This window comes from Tribolium castaneum, chromosome 9 (assembly GCF_031307605.1).
Source record: "Tribolium castaneum strain GA2 chromosome 9, icTriCast1.1, whole genome shotgun sequence".
In the NCBI taxonomy this organism is placed as follows: Eukaryota; Metazoa; Arthropoda; class Insecta; order Coleoptera; family Tenebrionidae; genus Tribolium; species Tribolium castaneum.
The window spans coordinates 10,872,125-10,885,474 of NC_087402.1; the positions used below are offsets into that span (position 1 = coordinate 10,872,125).

The 13,350-nt window shown below is 31.8% G+C and overlaps 1 protein-coding gene across 1 annotated transcript in view; it reads right to left on the bottom strand.

Moving 5' to 3' along the window:
* The window catches only part of beat-IIIc (beaten path IIIc), a 98,479-nt gene extending 88,278 nt beyond the window's left edge, over positions 1 to 10,201 (bottom strand). The window contains exons 1-2 of the mRNA XM_008194626.3: positions 9,929 to 10,201; positions 9,511 to 9,856 (exon numbers count right to left, since the gene is read on the bottom strand). Coding sequence (XP_008192848.1) covers positions 9,511 to 9,568 — 58 coding nt within the window. The 5' untranslated portion in view covers positions 9,569 to 9,856; positions 9,929 to 10,201. The remainder of the gene's footprint in view (positions 1 to 9,510; positions 9,857 to 9,928) is intronic.
* Between the last annotated feature and the right edge of the window lie 3,149 nt (positions 10,202 to 13,350).

Sequence of the window (13,350 nt, forward strand, 5' to 3'; positions counted from 1 at the left end):
TGATTTTCAATTTTTTTCTCAATTACAGGAAAACTGTTCCAAAAATTTTAACTATTTTCATATAAATCTATGCAATTCGAGAATCGACTGGCGTCGAGCAAATTTCAAAATTCATAATAGTTTTTAAGATATCGACACATAAATTCTAACTATTTTTGTTTTTGTTAGCAATTTTCTCGACAATCTAAATGAATATAATGGTTTTTTTTAAGTAGATGCATAGGTATTATTAGACCTTATGAAAATAATAAACTTAATGATAGTCTAGTAGTTCCAAAGTTCTAAATTCTATACTAAAATCGAAAAAATCAGACCTTGGCAAATCGAATCTATTGACGTTTTCTCGCTTTTATTAAGAATTCTAAAGGGTTCTACAGGCATAAAAAAAACATAAAAATTGTTTTTCTCGATCAATCTTGTGGGATTGTACACTTACGACCAAAATGATACGCCTACCCACCGCGCCGGATAGTGAAAGGCTGACTAAAATGTTTTCGATCAAAATATCAACAAACCGGTAAGTTTATAAACTCTCTAGTTAGCTTACAAAATATGGAGCTGGTTTATAAACTAGCCAAATGTAACATATCGAAATGAAGTGGACTGCGATTTTAGGAACGTCATTCTTTTTGATCGTGTCTGTACGTCAAATATCTGTCCAACACTGCAACGAATTCCGTTACAGTATTGCTAAGTAGTATAGTATTCCCAGTCGAATAAGGTGATAGGCCCCAGTAAAATATTTTGACTCTAACAATGAGGGACACTGGAACGGTTCGCAAACAGAGAAGACCATAATAATAAATGCAAATTTTAGGCTGGTGACCACGTGTCTGGTAATAAACTCATTGTGAGGCGGTTAACTTCTGTACAAAGGGACCCTTCATACACCTTGTACCAACTGGAATGCTATACTAACAAAAATCCAATCAAATCTGCGGAAAACAGGCGGAGTTTTTCTGAATAAGTCTGTAGTTACCTAAGTCAAATAATGACATATCGTAGAAACAAGACCAATAAAAATTTTAAGCAAAAAAATTCAAATATTCAGATCCTTAATTTTAACCTGGTAATATCTGTAATATGGGTGCAAAAAAGGCACAAAAGGGCGCTGTTCTTCATAAATGCTTGCTTTGTCATTGTTTTTGAGCTGAAAAACTTGGAATGCCTTTTTATTGTTGCTGTATCTTTGAAGTCGGCAAATGACAGTCGCCTAATATAATAACAACGCTCTATTTAATCCGTTTTGTTTAATAAAGATGAGACAAAGCATCTAAATTGAAGTTCCACGTCTCGTAATCAAGTTTCGGTATTATTTTATCATTGAATGAAAAGTTAATGAAAATTTGTAAAAGCTTTTGTACAGATGAAAGTGTAAAGTTTATATGCAAGTGGTGCATCGGCATTCAAAATTAAGCAAGTTGCGGCTCACATCCGGCCAATAATTTTATTTTTATGAAGTTGTGTGTCTTAAGACCCATGTATATTTGAGTGGACTTTAGAGCGCGCCAGAGCCTCGCAAAAATGTATCAATGTTGATAACATATTCGTATAGCGGGTCTATAAAAGGCCGGAAGTGAAATATCGTGGCAATTGTGTAAAAGCCCCGAGTAATATTCATGCAGTTGAGCGCAGCTTTTAAAGGGTACATTGCACAAAGGGTCCATATTGAAAAGATCACTTGAAGGGTTCTTGGGGGCGTACGTGTCAATGTCTCGACTGTATTGTTCTAGCGCATGCCTATAAATACTTGTAGTGCTCGTAAATGGGGTGGAAGCAACCCCCTAGACGTTACAATTATTATTATAGAAGCCGTAAAAGTTACAGCAGACTTTGCCATCACTTGCTAGTTACTATCCTTATCAATGGTCGTGTCGCCACTTCACCGTCACACCCATACAAAGTACGAGCCTCATCTTTGCGTTTATTTATTAATTGGACGGAAAAAAGTGAAGTTGACGCAGTCCAAAGCCGAATAATCCTTTAAATTTTATAGCCCTATAACTCGCTGTTATGTGTTATGTTGGGGAATTTGCTAATAATTTATTATCTCGGAATGGTTGCTCAAGTATGGATTTTTTGACTCGGCACTGTTGGCAACATTGATTGACTGACGCAACTTTCATAATTTATTCTTGAGCTTTAAGGGATTTCGTAAACAAAGATTTTTTGCACGTTTATCCGGCGTTGAAATTTTTGCGAATAAAAAATGTCGGTGCATTGTTTTCGTTCATTTTCTCTTTGTCACGCTTTGTAAAATTCATTACGACAGGAAACGGGACGTGTAGTGCTTTTCCCGTGAAACTTTAAAGTCGGGTGCACACTGGCTCATTGTTTTTCTGCATTTCATTTCGAATTTTTACCTCCACAAACCAAGAAATAATTCGGGGTTTGGGACGAAAATCACCATTGTCCGAGGGTGTTTTGCCCCGAGATAATCTCGGCTTTTTTGTCACGGCAAATATTTAAAAGCTCCGTTTTCACAGAGTAATTCGGCCGTCGTCAAGTCGAACAGCAACGTTTTGACGAATCCCAACGTTTCTGCTGATGCCAGGATAACGAGATTGGTTTCCAATTACTTGGGAATTTTTAAAACTTGTTTAAATCGCTCAAAGCTCCGGATTTATAGGTGTCGTAAAGCTGTATTGTTCTGTTTTACTCCGTGTAAGAGGATCAAGCGATAAATTGGAAGAATTTACAAAAAATATACTTGTTTTTAATTAATTATTCGGCTGATGCAATTGTTATTTTTGAGTTGTGACCCAATTAAGTTATTTTTCAGCTCGGTTTATTTAGGTGAGAAACTCAAAAACCTCTTTCACATTTTGTAATTTTTTAGCTTATTCTTGACGAAATTTTACTCAAAAACTCACGAGCATCGAGGGTATCATGAGATGATTAATTTAATTTTTGTGATTTTGAGGCGTGTTTTGAGAACATCTTACACAATAAATGTGTTTCGGTTTCCCAAACGAACTTAACTGTTCGAAATAAAAAAATATAATAAAAAATGTTGTAATAAATATTGTTTTTCTATCAACTGTACTCAAAAATATTCTCCTTTTAATAGAAAAACATTATTTTGTCTTTTTTAGTGCATCTTTACAATAATTAAAACATTTTTTATATATTTATTATTCTTTGCTTTCAAGTCTTTACTTATTCTAATCGTCTTTTTTCCGAGTTGCAGTTTTGCTGATTTGTGCACTTGCTTAACGGTATGTGTACTGTATGCACAGTAAAAATGATAGATGCACAGTAAAAATGATAGATGCAAAGTAAAAATAATAAATGCACAGTAAATAATAGCATCTCAAAACTAGAGTGTAGAATTCCACATTTCTTTTAGGTCGCTGGGGTGAAACTACTGAGCATTTATTGTTATTTAAACTGTGCAAACTGAAACTAGATACTGTGCATATATGTTTTTTTTTGGCAAATTTTAATAAAATACTGTGCGTGGTTTACTTGTCATTTAAATTTTTAACTGTGCAAAACTAATTTAAATACTGATATTTTTTTTATTTTTTACTGATCAAAATTGAATTTTTTACTGATCGCTTATTATGTACTACCCTTTAAAAAATACATACCGTGGCGTCATAATGTCCAACATGACTGTGTATTAGCTGTTTCAAAACTATAAAAACACCAACGTCGCATTTCCTCTCAAAATTAACTGTTATATATTCATGCACTTCAAAAAATAATAACTAATGTAATTTATACTGTCAATAAGAGATCTATTCATTAATAACAATTTTACAATTTTATTAATCTTATTTAAAAAGATAATCCGGTAAAATGCGACGATGGCGTTTTTATAGTTTTGAAACAACTAATATGTTGGTAAAAATACGGTATGTACAATTTTACCATCCCATTTAGGGTGTAATTAACTATATTGCATGCTCACTCGCAGATTATGTAAGTATGCAAAATTTCAATTCATTCGGGCAGCAAAAAACCCCTTAAACTTACTACGGACAGACACCAAAGCAAGTCAAAAAAGTAAAAATAACTTTCTTGTCCACCAAATTTTGTCAGTTTTTAGCTTATTATTTACGAAGTTTTGCTCAAAAACAAACGAAATCGAATGAAACAAAAAAAAATTGGTGACTTTTTGGAATCTGATTTTCGAATAAATGTTGATTGTTCGGCTTATTTAGTCGAAATAATTTTGACCAAAAAAATATAGTATAACCTCTAACGGTAATTTTTTCATCGAATTTTACGTTTTGTTTTGTAGAATAAACAGATAAATCGCTGGATTAAATAATCTAATTTTCACCTACTTATTTTTAGAGTTTTGTTTTTCAAAAATTTTAGTTTTTGAACTTCGAACACGTACCTACAAACACATTTTTAAATGATAATTGTTTTATGCGTCTAAGTGTTCTTCGGGAGTGATCGATCAAAAGTACCATAAATCATTGGAGTAGTTAAATTAATAAACCAAAAATCCTTATTCATTAAGTTCGCAACAAATTAGCTTCATTACCCCAAGCAAATTTCGGTACAAACTCAAGTTTGATGCCACGCCTCCGTGTTCACTTATTTTTGATTAAATATTAGTTAGCGTTTGCTAATAAAGTGTATCAAAATGAGCGCAAGATTATCACCGAGTCTTAAAATTCCAGACAATTATAGTTTAATGTTAGATTAAAATATTAAAAAGGATTACATTAGGTCGTTTCAAAATCCGTAAACCTGTTTATGAAAAATTTTACAACTTGGGTGATTTTGTTTTTAAATGACGATAAAGCACTTAATAAAAAAGTAACAAACTGACATTTGATGTTGGTGGTAAAAATTCATCCCGGATTTGGCCTTAAAAAGCAGTGTGATTTTCTTGCAATCAATTTCATTAACTGAAAAATAATTAACCTACTTTTGCCCCAGTTACCTCTAAGAGAAAATCCTGGAAAACTGCCAGATTTAATTTAGCGAACTTTTGAGGAAATTTATGATATGTGGTGTAATGACCCAATTAATGGCCGATTGACCGGTTACGTCCAATCGATTATGGCACAAAATTATCATAATTCAAAGTAAAATGGATCTTGGCAAAAAGCAACTTCAATTGAAATATAATTCATTTTTCCCGACGATAAATTACATCGAACTTCCACTAAAAATTAATAAAAAATCTGCCGTGTCGCTATTAGGTATTTTTTATTTGAACAATTTTGATGCATGCGATTTATGTACCAAACATTTGTGTTTTATGAACGCCATAAATTACCGAATATTAAAAATATTAGTGTTGACTGTACAATGGTACGTTTTGTGTGTCTGTGCTTTTATTCAATGCTTTGGGAAAAGTTTTAATTCGAGTATAAAATAACTCCAGTTGGACAATAAACAATATCGATTTATTTCAACTTCCTGAGTAGTTTGTAATTTTTGCGGAAAATGGCCTGGAGCAAGCAACACATTTTCCATGAAAAATGCAACAGATTCATTAATATCACGGTCATTAACTGGCCTGTATTGTTTTTCCAGGCGAGAGAACGATTAGTTCAAGTGGCTAAACCTAAATTCGACACAGTTCCAGTTTCATATTTGAAAAGTTTGAAATGCGATAGTTTATTCCGTCAACTTTCACGCTATTTGAAACCTTTCGTGGAATAGCAACCTTTAACCGATTTTAGAAATAATAAGCCAGTTATTTATGCATGACTTTGCGACCTTTGATAAGAGTGTTTATGCGCCTCGTCATAATCATTGAAGGGAATTATCGTAACTTTTTAATGTTGGATCAATGGGATTAGCACAGGCTCGTCGGTGGATAAAGTACATGTTGCTATGATGTTATGTTAATTAAAAAGCCATTACACCCTGGTTACTCCCTTTAAAAACTGAATTATTAAATGCAATAAAAACTTCCAAGCTAAGCTCTCCGCTTCATTTTATTGTAATTAAAAGTCTGAAGAGTTTTCCTTAACTACCTGAAATCCAAAATTAATTTAACCTCGTCTTACCCTTAATTTAATAGTAGTATGCAATGAGGTTCAGTATAAAACTGTACTTCAGTCTGTGGTTAAATCGAGTAGAAACTTTATCGCCGCGCAAGATTTAAGCTCATTATAATCATGCCAGACTTGAAATTGAAATAGGCTTTTTATCGATCAACGTAATTATTGTGAGCTCCTTCCACATCACTCGAAAAAACGAACATAATTCAAACACTAAGTATGCTCATATAAAGTTTTCTCGCCGCGAGGACGAAAAACTTCCGAAGCAATAAATTTCAGACGGAATCAATACAAACACTGTCTTTTTTCCAAATATTTTCATACAGAAATCGACCCCAAAACCCATATTTTTAGTATTTATGGACGCTCCTATATTAATTGAATTTACTACACGACGATCTTTAAAAGCTTCTTTTCGTTCTTTTCAACATTGGGTGAAGAATAAATTCTCAAAGGGTCGGATAATTCGACATGAATTGGGGATAACAAATTCCTATTATGTGACGAAACAGGAATTAAAAGTCACAGGGTGACCGTGAAAGATAGTTACAGATCGTTGCAGAAACGATAACACAACAGGAAATGTCCCTACTATCAACAAAAATGAGACTATTAAGACAAATACTCGAAATAAGACTCGTGCAACCAAAGAAATCGAATCATGTGGAAGCAGCAACTGACAAAAGACACAAAGAGAAGGCTTTCTGCGTTATTTCGCTATTGAGTCATCCGGAAAATCTTAGCAATTAAGCCCTACTGCCATTGGTATTAGAAATCAACAAAATGGAAAGATTATTATTTATGAATTCACTTTTATTTCAAATTTCCTTTTATTAATTACAGAAGAGATACAAATTAGTTCATTCTTTATTGACGGGACTTTAATTATACTGTATCAGAAATCGATTGTCAGTCATAATTACCATCGAACATTGGATATCAATTTAATAGTCAAGTTTCAACTATTTTAAGGACGAGCTCGATACAAAACGAATAAATTTTACTCATCAAGAGGGTAATGGATTAGTTGTGGCATTCTTTTACGTTTAACTAGAAAAGTGTTTCTTTAAATCTTTACAAAGTGATTGGCTGATTTTTCAACCGGAAGATTCCGCACAGACGTGCATTAATCTAGATTCTGAAATAAAACTCACTGCTCTTTTAAAGACCCATTTCAAAATCACAAAACGAAATAATCTGCGCAGCTAGAAATATGAAAAAATAGTACATTTTTTGGTAAAAAAATCAATTTCTGACGACGACTTATTATATTTTGCCGTATTTTAAAAACTAAATCCTCGACTAAATCATAGTGTGTTATTAAAATACTATGCGATCATTTAAATTTATAATTGGAGTAGGCGGTTGTGTCTTTGTGACTAAAAAACTAACACAAACAAAATGTATTATAATTGAATATTGAATTCTAATTGAATATATAATGATTGCTTTGTATTTGAGGTTTTTTACTGTGCATATAAATTTTTTACCCTTCTTTATAACTAAAAAACAAACTGTTCTTCCTTAACTGTGCCATGCCTCCCATTTTTATACAAAGAAAATTCTTTGCCTGATGAAGATACAATGAAAGTATCGAAACCTCGCGACGAAATTAATGTTTTTCCCCTGTTCTATTATAACATCTTTGACGAAATCAAATATATTTTTAAGGAAAAAAAACACAAAATGATCGTTGTTTTAGAATAACATAGGAAATCATTATATTATATTTTCATATTTTTAATTTTATTAATATACATATGTATACATTGGGATGTGGTTATAACAAACACTGAAGAGACTTTTTATTGTAAACGAGGTTAGATATAACTGAGTTCCATTGTAATTTAGATTAATTAATTAAGGTAACGTAGAAAAATTCTGAAAAAATTCACATGCACATAGAAAAAAACTAAAGTAACTAGTATATAATAGCAGACGCTTGATTTCTGTGCTACCGTTTTTGGAATATGGTAAAAATAGTTTTAATAGACTCACCCTGTAGATGTGGTTTTTTCTTGTAATAAATATTAATTAATAATGTAATAATTAATTTTTGCATAAAGAAATATTTAATCGTCGTTTGTTCCAAATTGACATTATAAATAATATTTTTGCCCTGACTTAATGTAATATTGATTAATAAATTAGTTAAATAATATTTATTATAAAAAATGTATTTGTGTGATTATTACAAATTATTAGTTTCTGAACTTAGTCATTATTCCCTATGTTCAATTTAAATAAAATCAATGAATTTATTGCTATGTATTGCTATGAATCTATTAGCTATTTCGAAACTATAAAAACGCCAACGTAAAATTTTCTCCAAAAATTAGCTCTTATAAAATTATTTATACACTTCAAAAAATAATAGTTAATGTAATTTATACCTTACAATGAGAGATCAAATCATTAATAACTATTTTACAATTTCATTAATTTTATTTAAAAAATTATTCGGTAAAATCCACGTTGCTAATACGAGGTAATAATTATTCCACATGTTGTCAATCAATAATCTCAAACTTTCATTTAAACCTTGCAAGATTATTATTATTATTAATTAAAACAATTTTTTGTTGAATTTATGAATCAACGGATAACAGAAACTAGTAAAAAATGATATATTGAATAAATTACTTTAACAGTTATTATTTGAAAAAATGCCTTCAAATTGATTCGAATAACTAAAAATGTCCCTGTATAAACAGTATGACTAGTATGAAACTAAATGTGCTTTAGGTCCGTACACTCTGTAAATTTTATTAGATATTGTTTACTAAAAAATCATTTTTAAGTTAATTCGTTTTAATTAAAAAATATGATATTCCGAAAATGATGATTCAGGGAACCTTTTGCAATAATTAATTAGAATTATAAAAGTCCTATTGTAATTTGTGCAAAGCAACAAAACAAAACTATTAAAAAAGGCAATAAATAACAAAAGAGAAGTTTCTAAAAGCTTCTGGCAAAATAAACATCTCCACGCAGTTTTAGAGTTGCTTAATGGCTATAATTTCTGTATTTATTCCTTCATAAATTCTCATTTAAAAAAAAGCATTACGTTTTTAGTCGAAAATTGGATATTGTTCAATGTTTTAAGACATTTTTAATGAACTTTCAACTTTTCCCGTGTTTTTCTGTTTAGAACGGCCAAAATGTTTTTTTAAAAAACATTCCAGAAAATGTAAATGACCTTCCTTAAATTAATTACACGCGGCAAAGAACCCAATTTTGAATAAATCCGCCTTTTGAAAGCTTGAAGGGTTATCAGTGAGACAATATTTGGACTTAAAGTTGTTTATATCTGATCTGAAAGCTGATGTCAATGAGCTGTCGAGCTTTTTGCACAAAAGCTCTTAGACGTCTTGCAAGTTCTCATGTCCCTGATCTTCATTCTTCCGCATTTATTTATTTTCTATAATATTCCATCAAAATCAGTCGATATGAATAATTCATTCGCTCCAATTCCGTGGCAAAACAAAATTCAAAAATTCGCTTGAAATTATTCAATGCGTCGAAATTTTACCTTGCAATAAAACGTGCAAAACGCAGCAAACCAGCCTCCAGTGTAAAAATCCGGCCATTTCAACTCCGGAATTACTTCACTTTTGGCACAAGTTGGCAGAGTTCACAACACATAACGAGGTCACACACTGCCACTCGAGTGCGGGAAAAATCACCAAAAATCACCAAATTTCACGCGGCACCATCGCACAATTTTACCGCACCAAAAGCTCGCAAGTTGTAAAGCGTCGCGACGGTTGAATGCGGACAACTGAGGACTCCACCGACGCTGCGTTGACTGGAGGATTTTCGGTCGGGGCCGACGACGATCGGACTGGGTCGACACCCTGCACCCTATACTGCATGCTCTGCAATTAATATATTATGATTAAGTATTTAATTAGGGGGCTTAATTCGGTGTAATAGGTTCACTGACTCACCATCTTATTGGATTTTTCAGAAAAGCGTCTGGCAGATGGCTGGAATTGGCGGCGGACCGACTATAAATAAGAGCACGCGAAGACACCGGAAAAATTGTTTACGGACGTTAAATTGTAATTACACACAGTGTGTATTGTTGCTTTTGGGTTCACAACACACAGAAATGCCAGGTGAACTGATGCTCCTCGAGCGATTAGCTTTCGAAGGTTTAGGTTTCGATAAACAACTTCAACTACCAAATACAAGCGCGAGTAAATATTTAAATTCAAATCATACTAACAGATTATGCGAGATTAAACGCCAGTTTAGAGTTGTCGAGTATATTTTATGCTATTAACAATAAACAGTGATACGAGACCCCAAAATCTAATTACAAACACGATTTTTAATTAACCTCAGTCGGAAGATTATTAATTAACGCATTATGATTAATGTTCACAAGCCGATAAATATTGACATGACTTTACATCGCAAATATTAACACACTTAACTATACAAATATTGTCCCCTTATCTAATACCAGAAAACAATAAAATGTGTGAGTAGCCAATTTCAATTAATAGAGGAGTTTGAACGGGTATTTTGGCATGAAAAAAATTCACACTGAAAAATTTTTCTAGCATTAGTGAATCGGGTCCCTGGTTGTATTGTTTACCTACGTAAGCATTTGGGGAATTTTAAATCAAAATCACCAAACAATTCCATGTGCTATTTCTCATTTTTATAGTGCGAAATGTGTCCGGAAAAGACCATTAAGCAGCTCCAGAAAAATAAAATAATTTGTGAAAGAAAATACCGATCAGCACGTTCTACAATATTGTTTTGACTTGCGTGCTTTTGTAGACGACAGTGTCGCTTTTTTTGGTAAAATAAATAAATAAACGAATTAATGAAGAAAATCTGAGGTAATAAAAAAACAAAAAAATACAAAAATAAACTTTTTGCATTTTTCGAGCAATTTGAAACACGTCCATGAAACCCAACCATAGTTTCGAAAAACGAAAAGCAGAAACGCGATTATTTAGTGAATTTTTGCCAAAAAGTGACCAAAAAAATCAAAAACAGCGCTTTCCAAGCATTGAAGCACGTTTTCGAGACAAAACAACAGGTTTTTTAGTTTTGTCAATTTTGAGTGACAAATAAGACCCAGAAGCACGAATGTTTAACAAAATTTTGTCAAAAAGAAACCAAAAAATTTTAAAATACAGACAATTTCGCACTTTTCGAATATTTTAACACATTTTTTAGAAAAACAGCAATTTTTTCTGTCAATTTTGAATCACAAACAAAACCCAGCAACACGATTGTTTAGTAAAATATTATTACGTCAAAGAGAAACCAAAAAAATCGAAACATAAGCAAAATTTGTACTTTTTGAGCAATAAAGCACGTTTATGAGACAAAAATGCAGTTTTTCAATTTTGTATAGAATACGAAGCCCAGAAACGCAATATTTTAATATAAATTTGACAAAAAGAAACCAAAAAATTAAAAAATGGAGAAAATTTTGCAGTTTTCGAACTTTGAACACGTTTTTGAAACAAAAAACCATTTTTTTTTTAATTTTGTTAATTTTGAGTCACAACAATTGGGCAAAATTTGCACTTTTTGAGCAATAAAAACACGTTTTTGAGAAAAAAAGAGCAGATTTTTCATTGTTTTCAATTTAGTCAGAAATGAGACCAAGAAATGCAATTGTTTAAAAAAATTTCGTCAAAAAGAAAACGATAAATTCAAAAATATAGCAAACCCCGCCATTTTCAAGTTCATACACACGTTTTAGAAACAAAAACGCATTTTTCCAGGAAATTTTGCTAAACCGGGTTGGAAATTTACAAAGTATACAGTGTGTATACAAATTGTCGCATAAGCTCCTCAGCACGCTAAATTATTCGTAGCAGTACCCATTAAGAAGTGGAGAATTTTTTGTTTTCATTTCCTAAATTATAAAAAATCTGTAATAGAATCAACAAATGAACCAACTTTCTCTACTCTTCCACATCAACGAAACTAAAAATTATTTATAATCATCAACATTAAATTTTCAAAATTGTAATTTTTATATCGAGAAAGCTAAAAAATTGATCTGGCAACATAGTAAAAAAATTCCATAGTTGTAACTACCCCATATAACAATTAAAAAAGAGGTTCGCCGGAAACATTCAAATATGAACTATCAATGGTGTCAATTTTACCAAACTGTGTTCTGCTGATAAATTCGTTAAAAGTGACAACGTATTTTTTTTACGTTTTTAAAGGTTTCCTGAAACGTTTTCTATAGCGTACTAGAGAGGTTTTTGTGTACAGCCTGTATAAATTGAATTACAAGGAAAATACTTTTGGTGATTGTGTGTCTTATTGGTTTTGCCAAGAAAAAAAATTCGTCAATAGTAAGCCCAAATTTGCTGAATTGGGTTGAGAATTGTGTCAGTTTTTATGAACTTTTCTCATTTAAAAATAGTGGTTTATTATACATGTAAAGGAAAATTGTTCATTGTCTGAGTAATATGTTTCTGAAACGAGTGCGGAATCACGAACAGATGATGCTAACTTTTCTTTACGTGTATAATACAATGTGTTCTCTAATAGGAGCGTTAGGAAATTTTTGATAAATTTTTTCACAGATAGAATAAAAAAATCACCAAATGGCCACTTTGTTCTATTAATAAGATAAAAAAAATAACTAAATCAAATAATGTACTATAACAATCATAATCACTTGTAGAATAAAGGTGTACTACCTCTACCGAATCTATGGAATAAGCAAAAACATTATTAATACCTATGAGAGAAATCAATTATCTTGCAAAATTTCCTCAAAAAATTGCGTTGAAATTAGTAAATGGTTGCATTTGCCGAAAATTTTTCACTAAACAATTATCTACTATAAAATTGTAGAGTGCATTTTTTTCACTCTGTCTCCATATAAAATTCTCAAGAACCGGCTTTATCCTGAGCATGAGTTTCCAAGCTAATTTTTCGCTTCGAACGGGATCACAGAATTATCCTATTGTTGTATCTTGTAAAACAGAAAAAAGGTATAATTTTGTTACTTACGAAATGAGCTAAATTGGCTCCTTATCAGTCCTTTTATCTTTAGAACCGTTGCAATTTGACCCCACAGCTGCACTATTTGCATGTATATCAGCGTTGATTTGTGCTAATGCATAGATTTTGCAATCAACAACTTGTAACTTCAGCGTAACATTTTTACGATTGTTTTTGATTCTGCATCACGAGAGAATTGGCTGCGACGATATATTTAGCTTAATGAAAATAGTTCACTGACACAAAATAACTCTTCCGACGTTCGTATAATGCATACAATAATGTGTCCAGTAGACCTTAGTTTAATTAAAAGTGACACAACATTTAATAGAGATCTGAACCCCGAAATTAATGGGATAAATTGACATTTCGG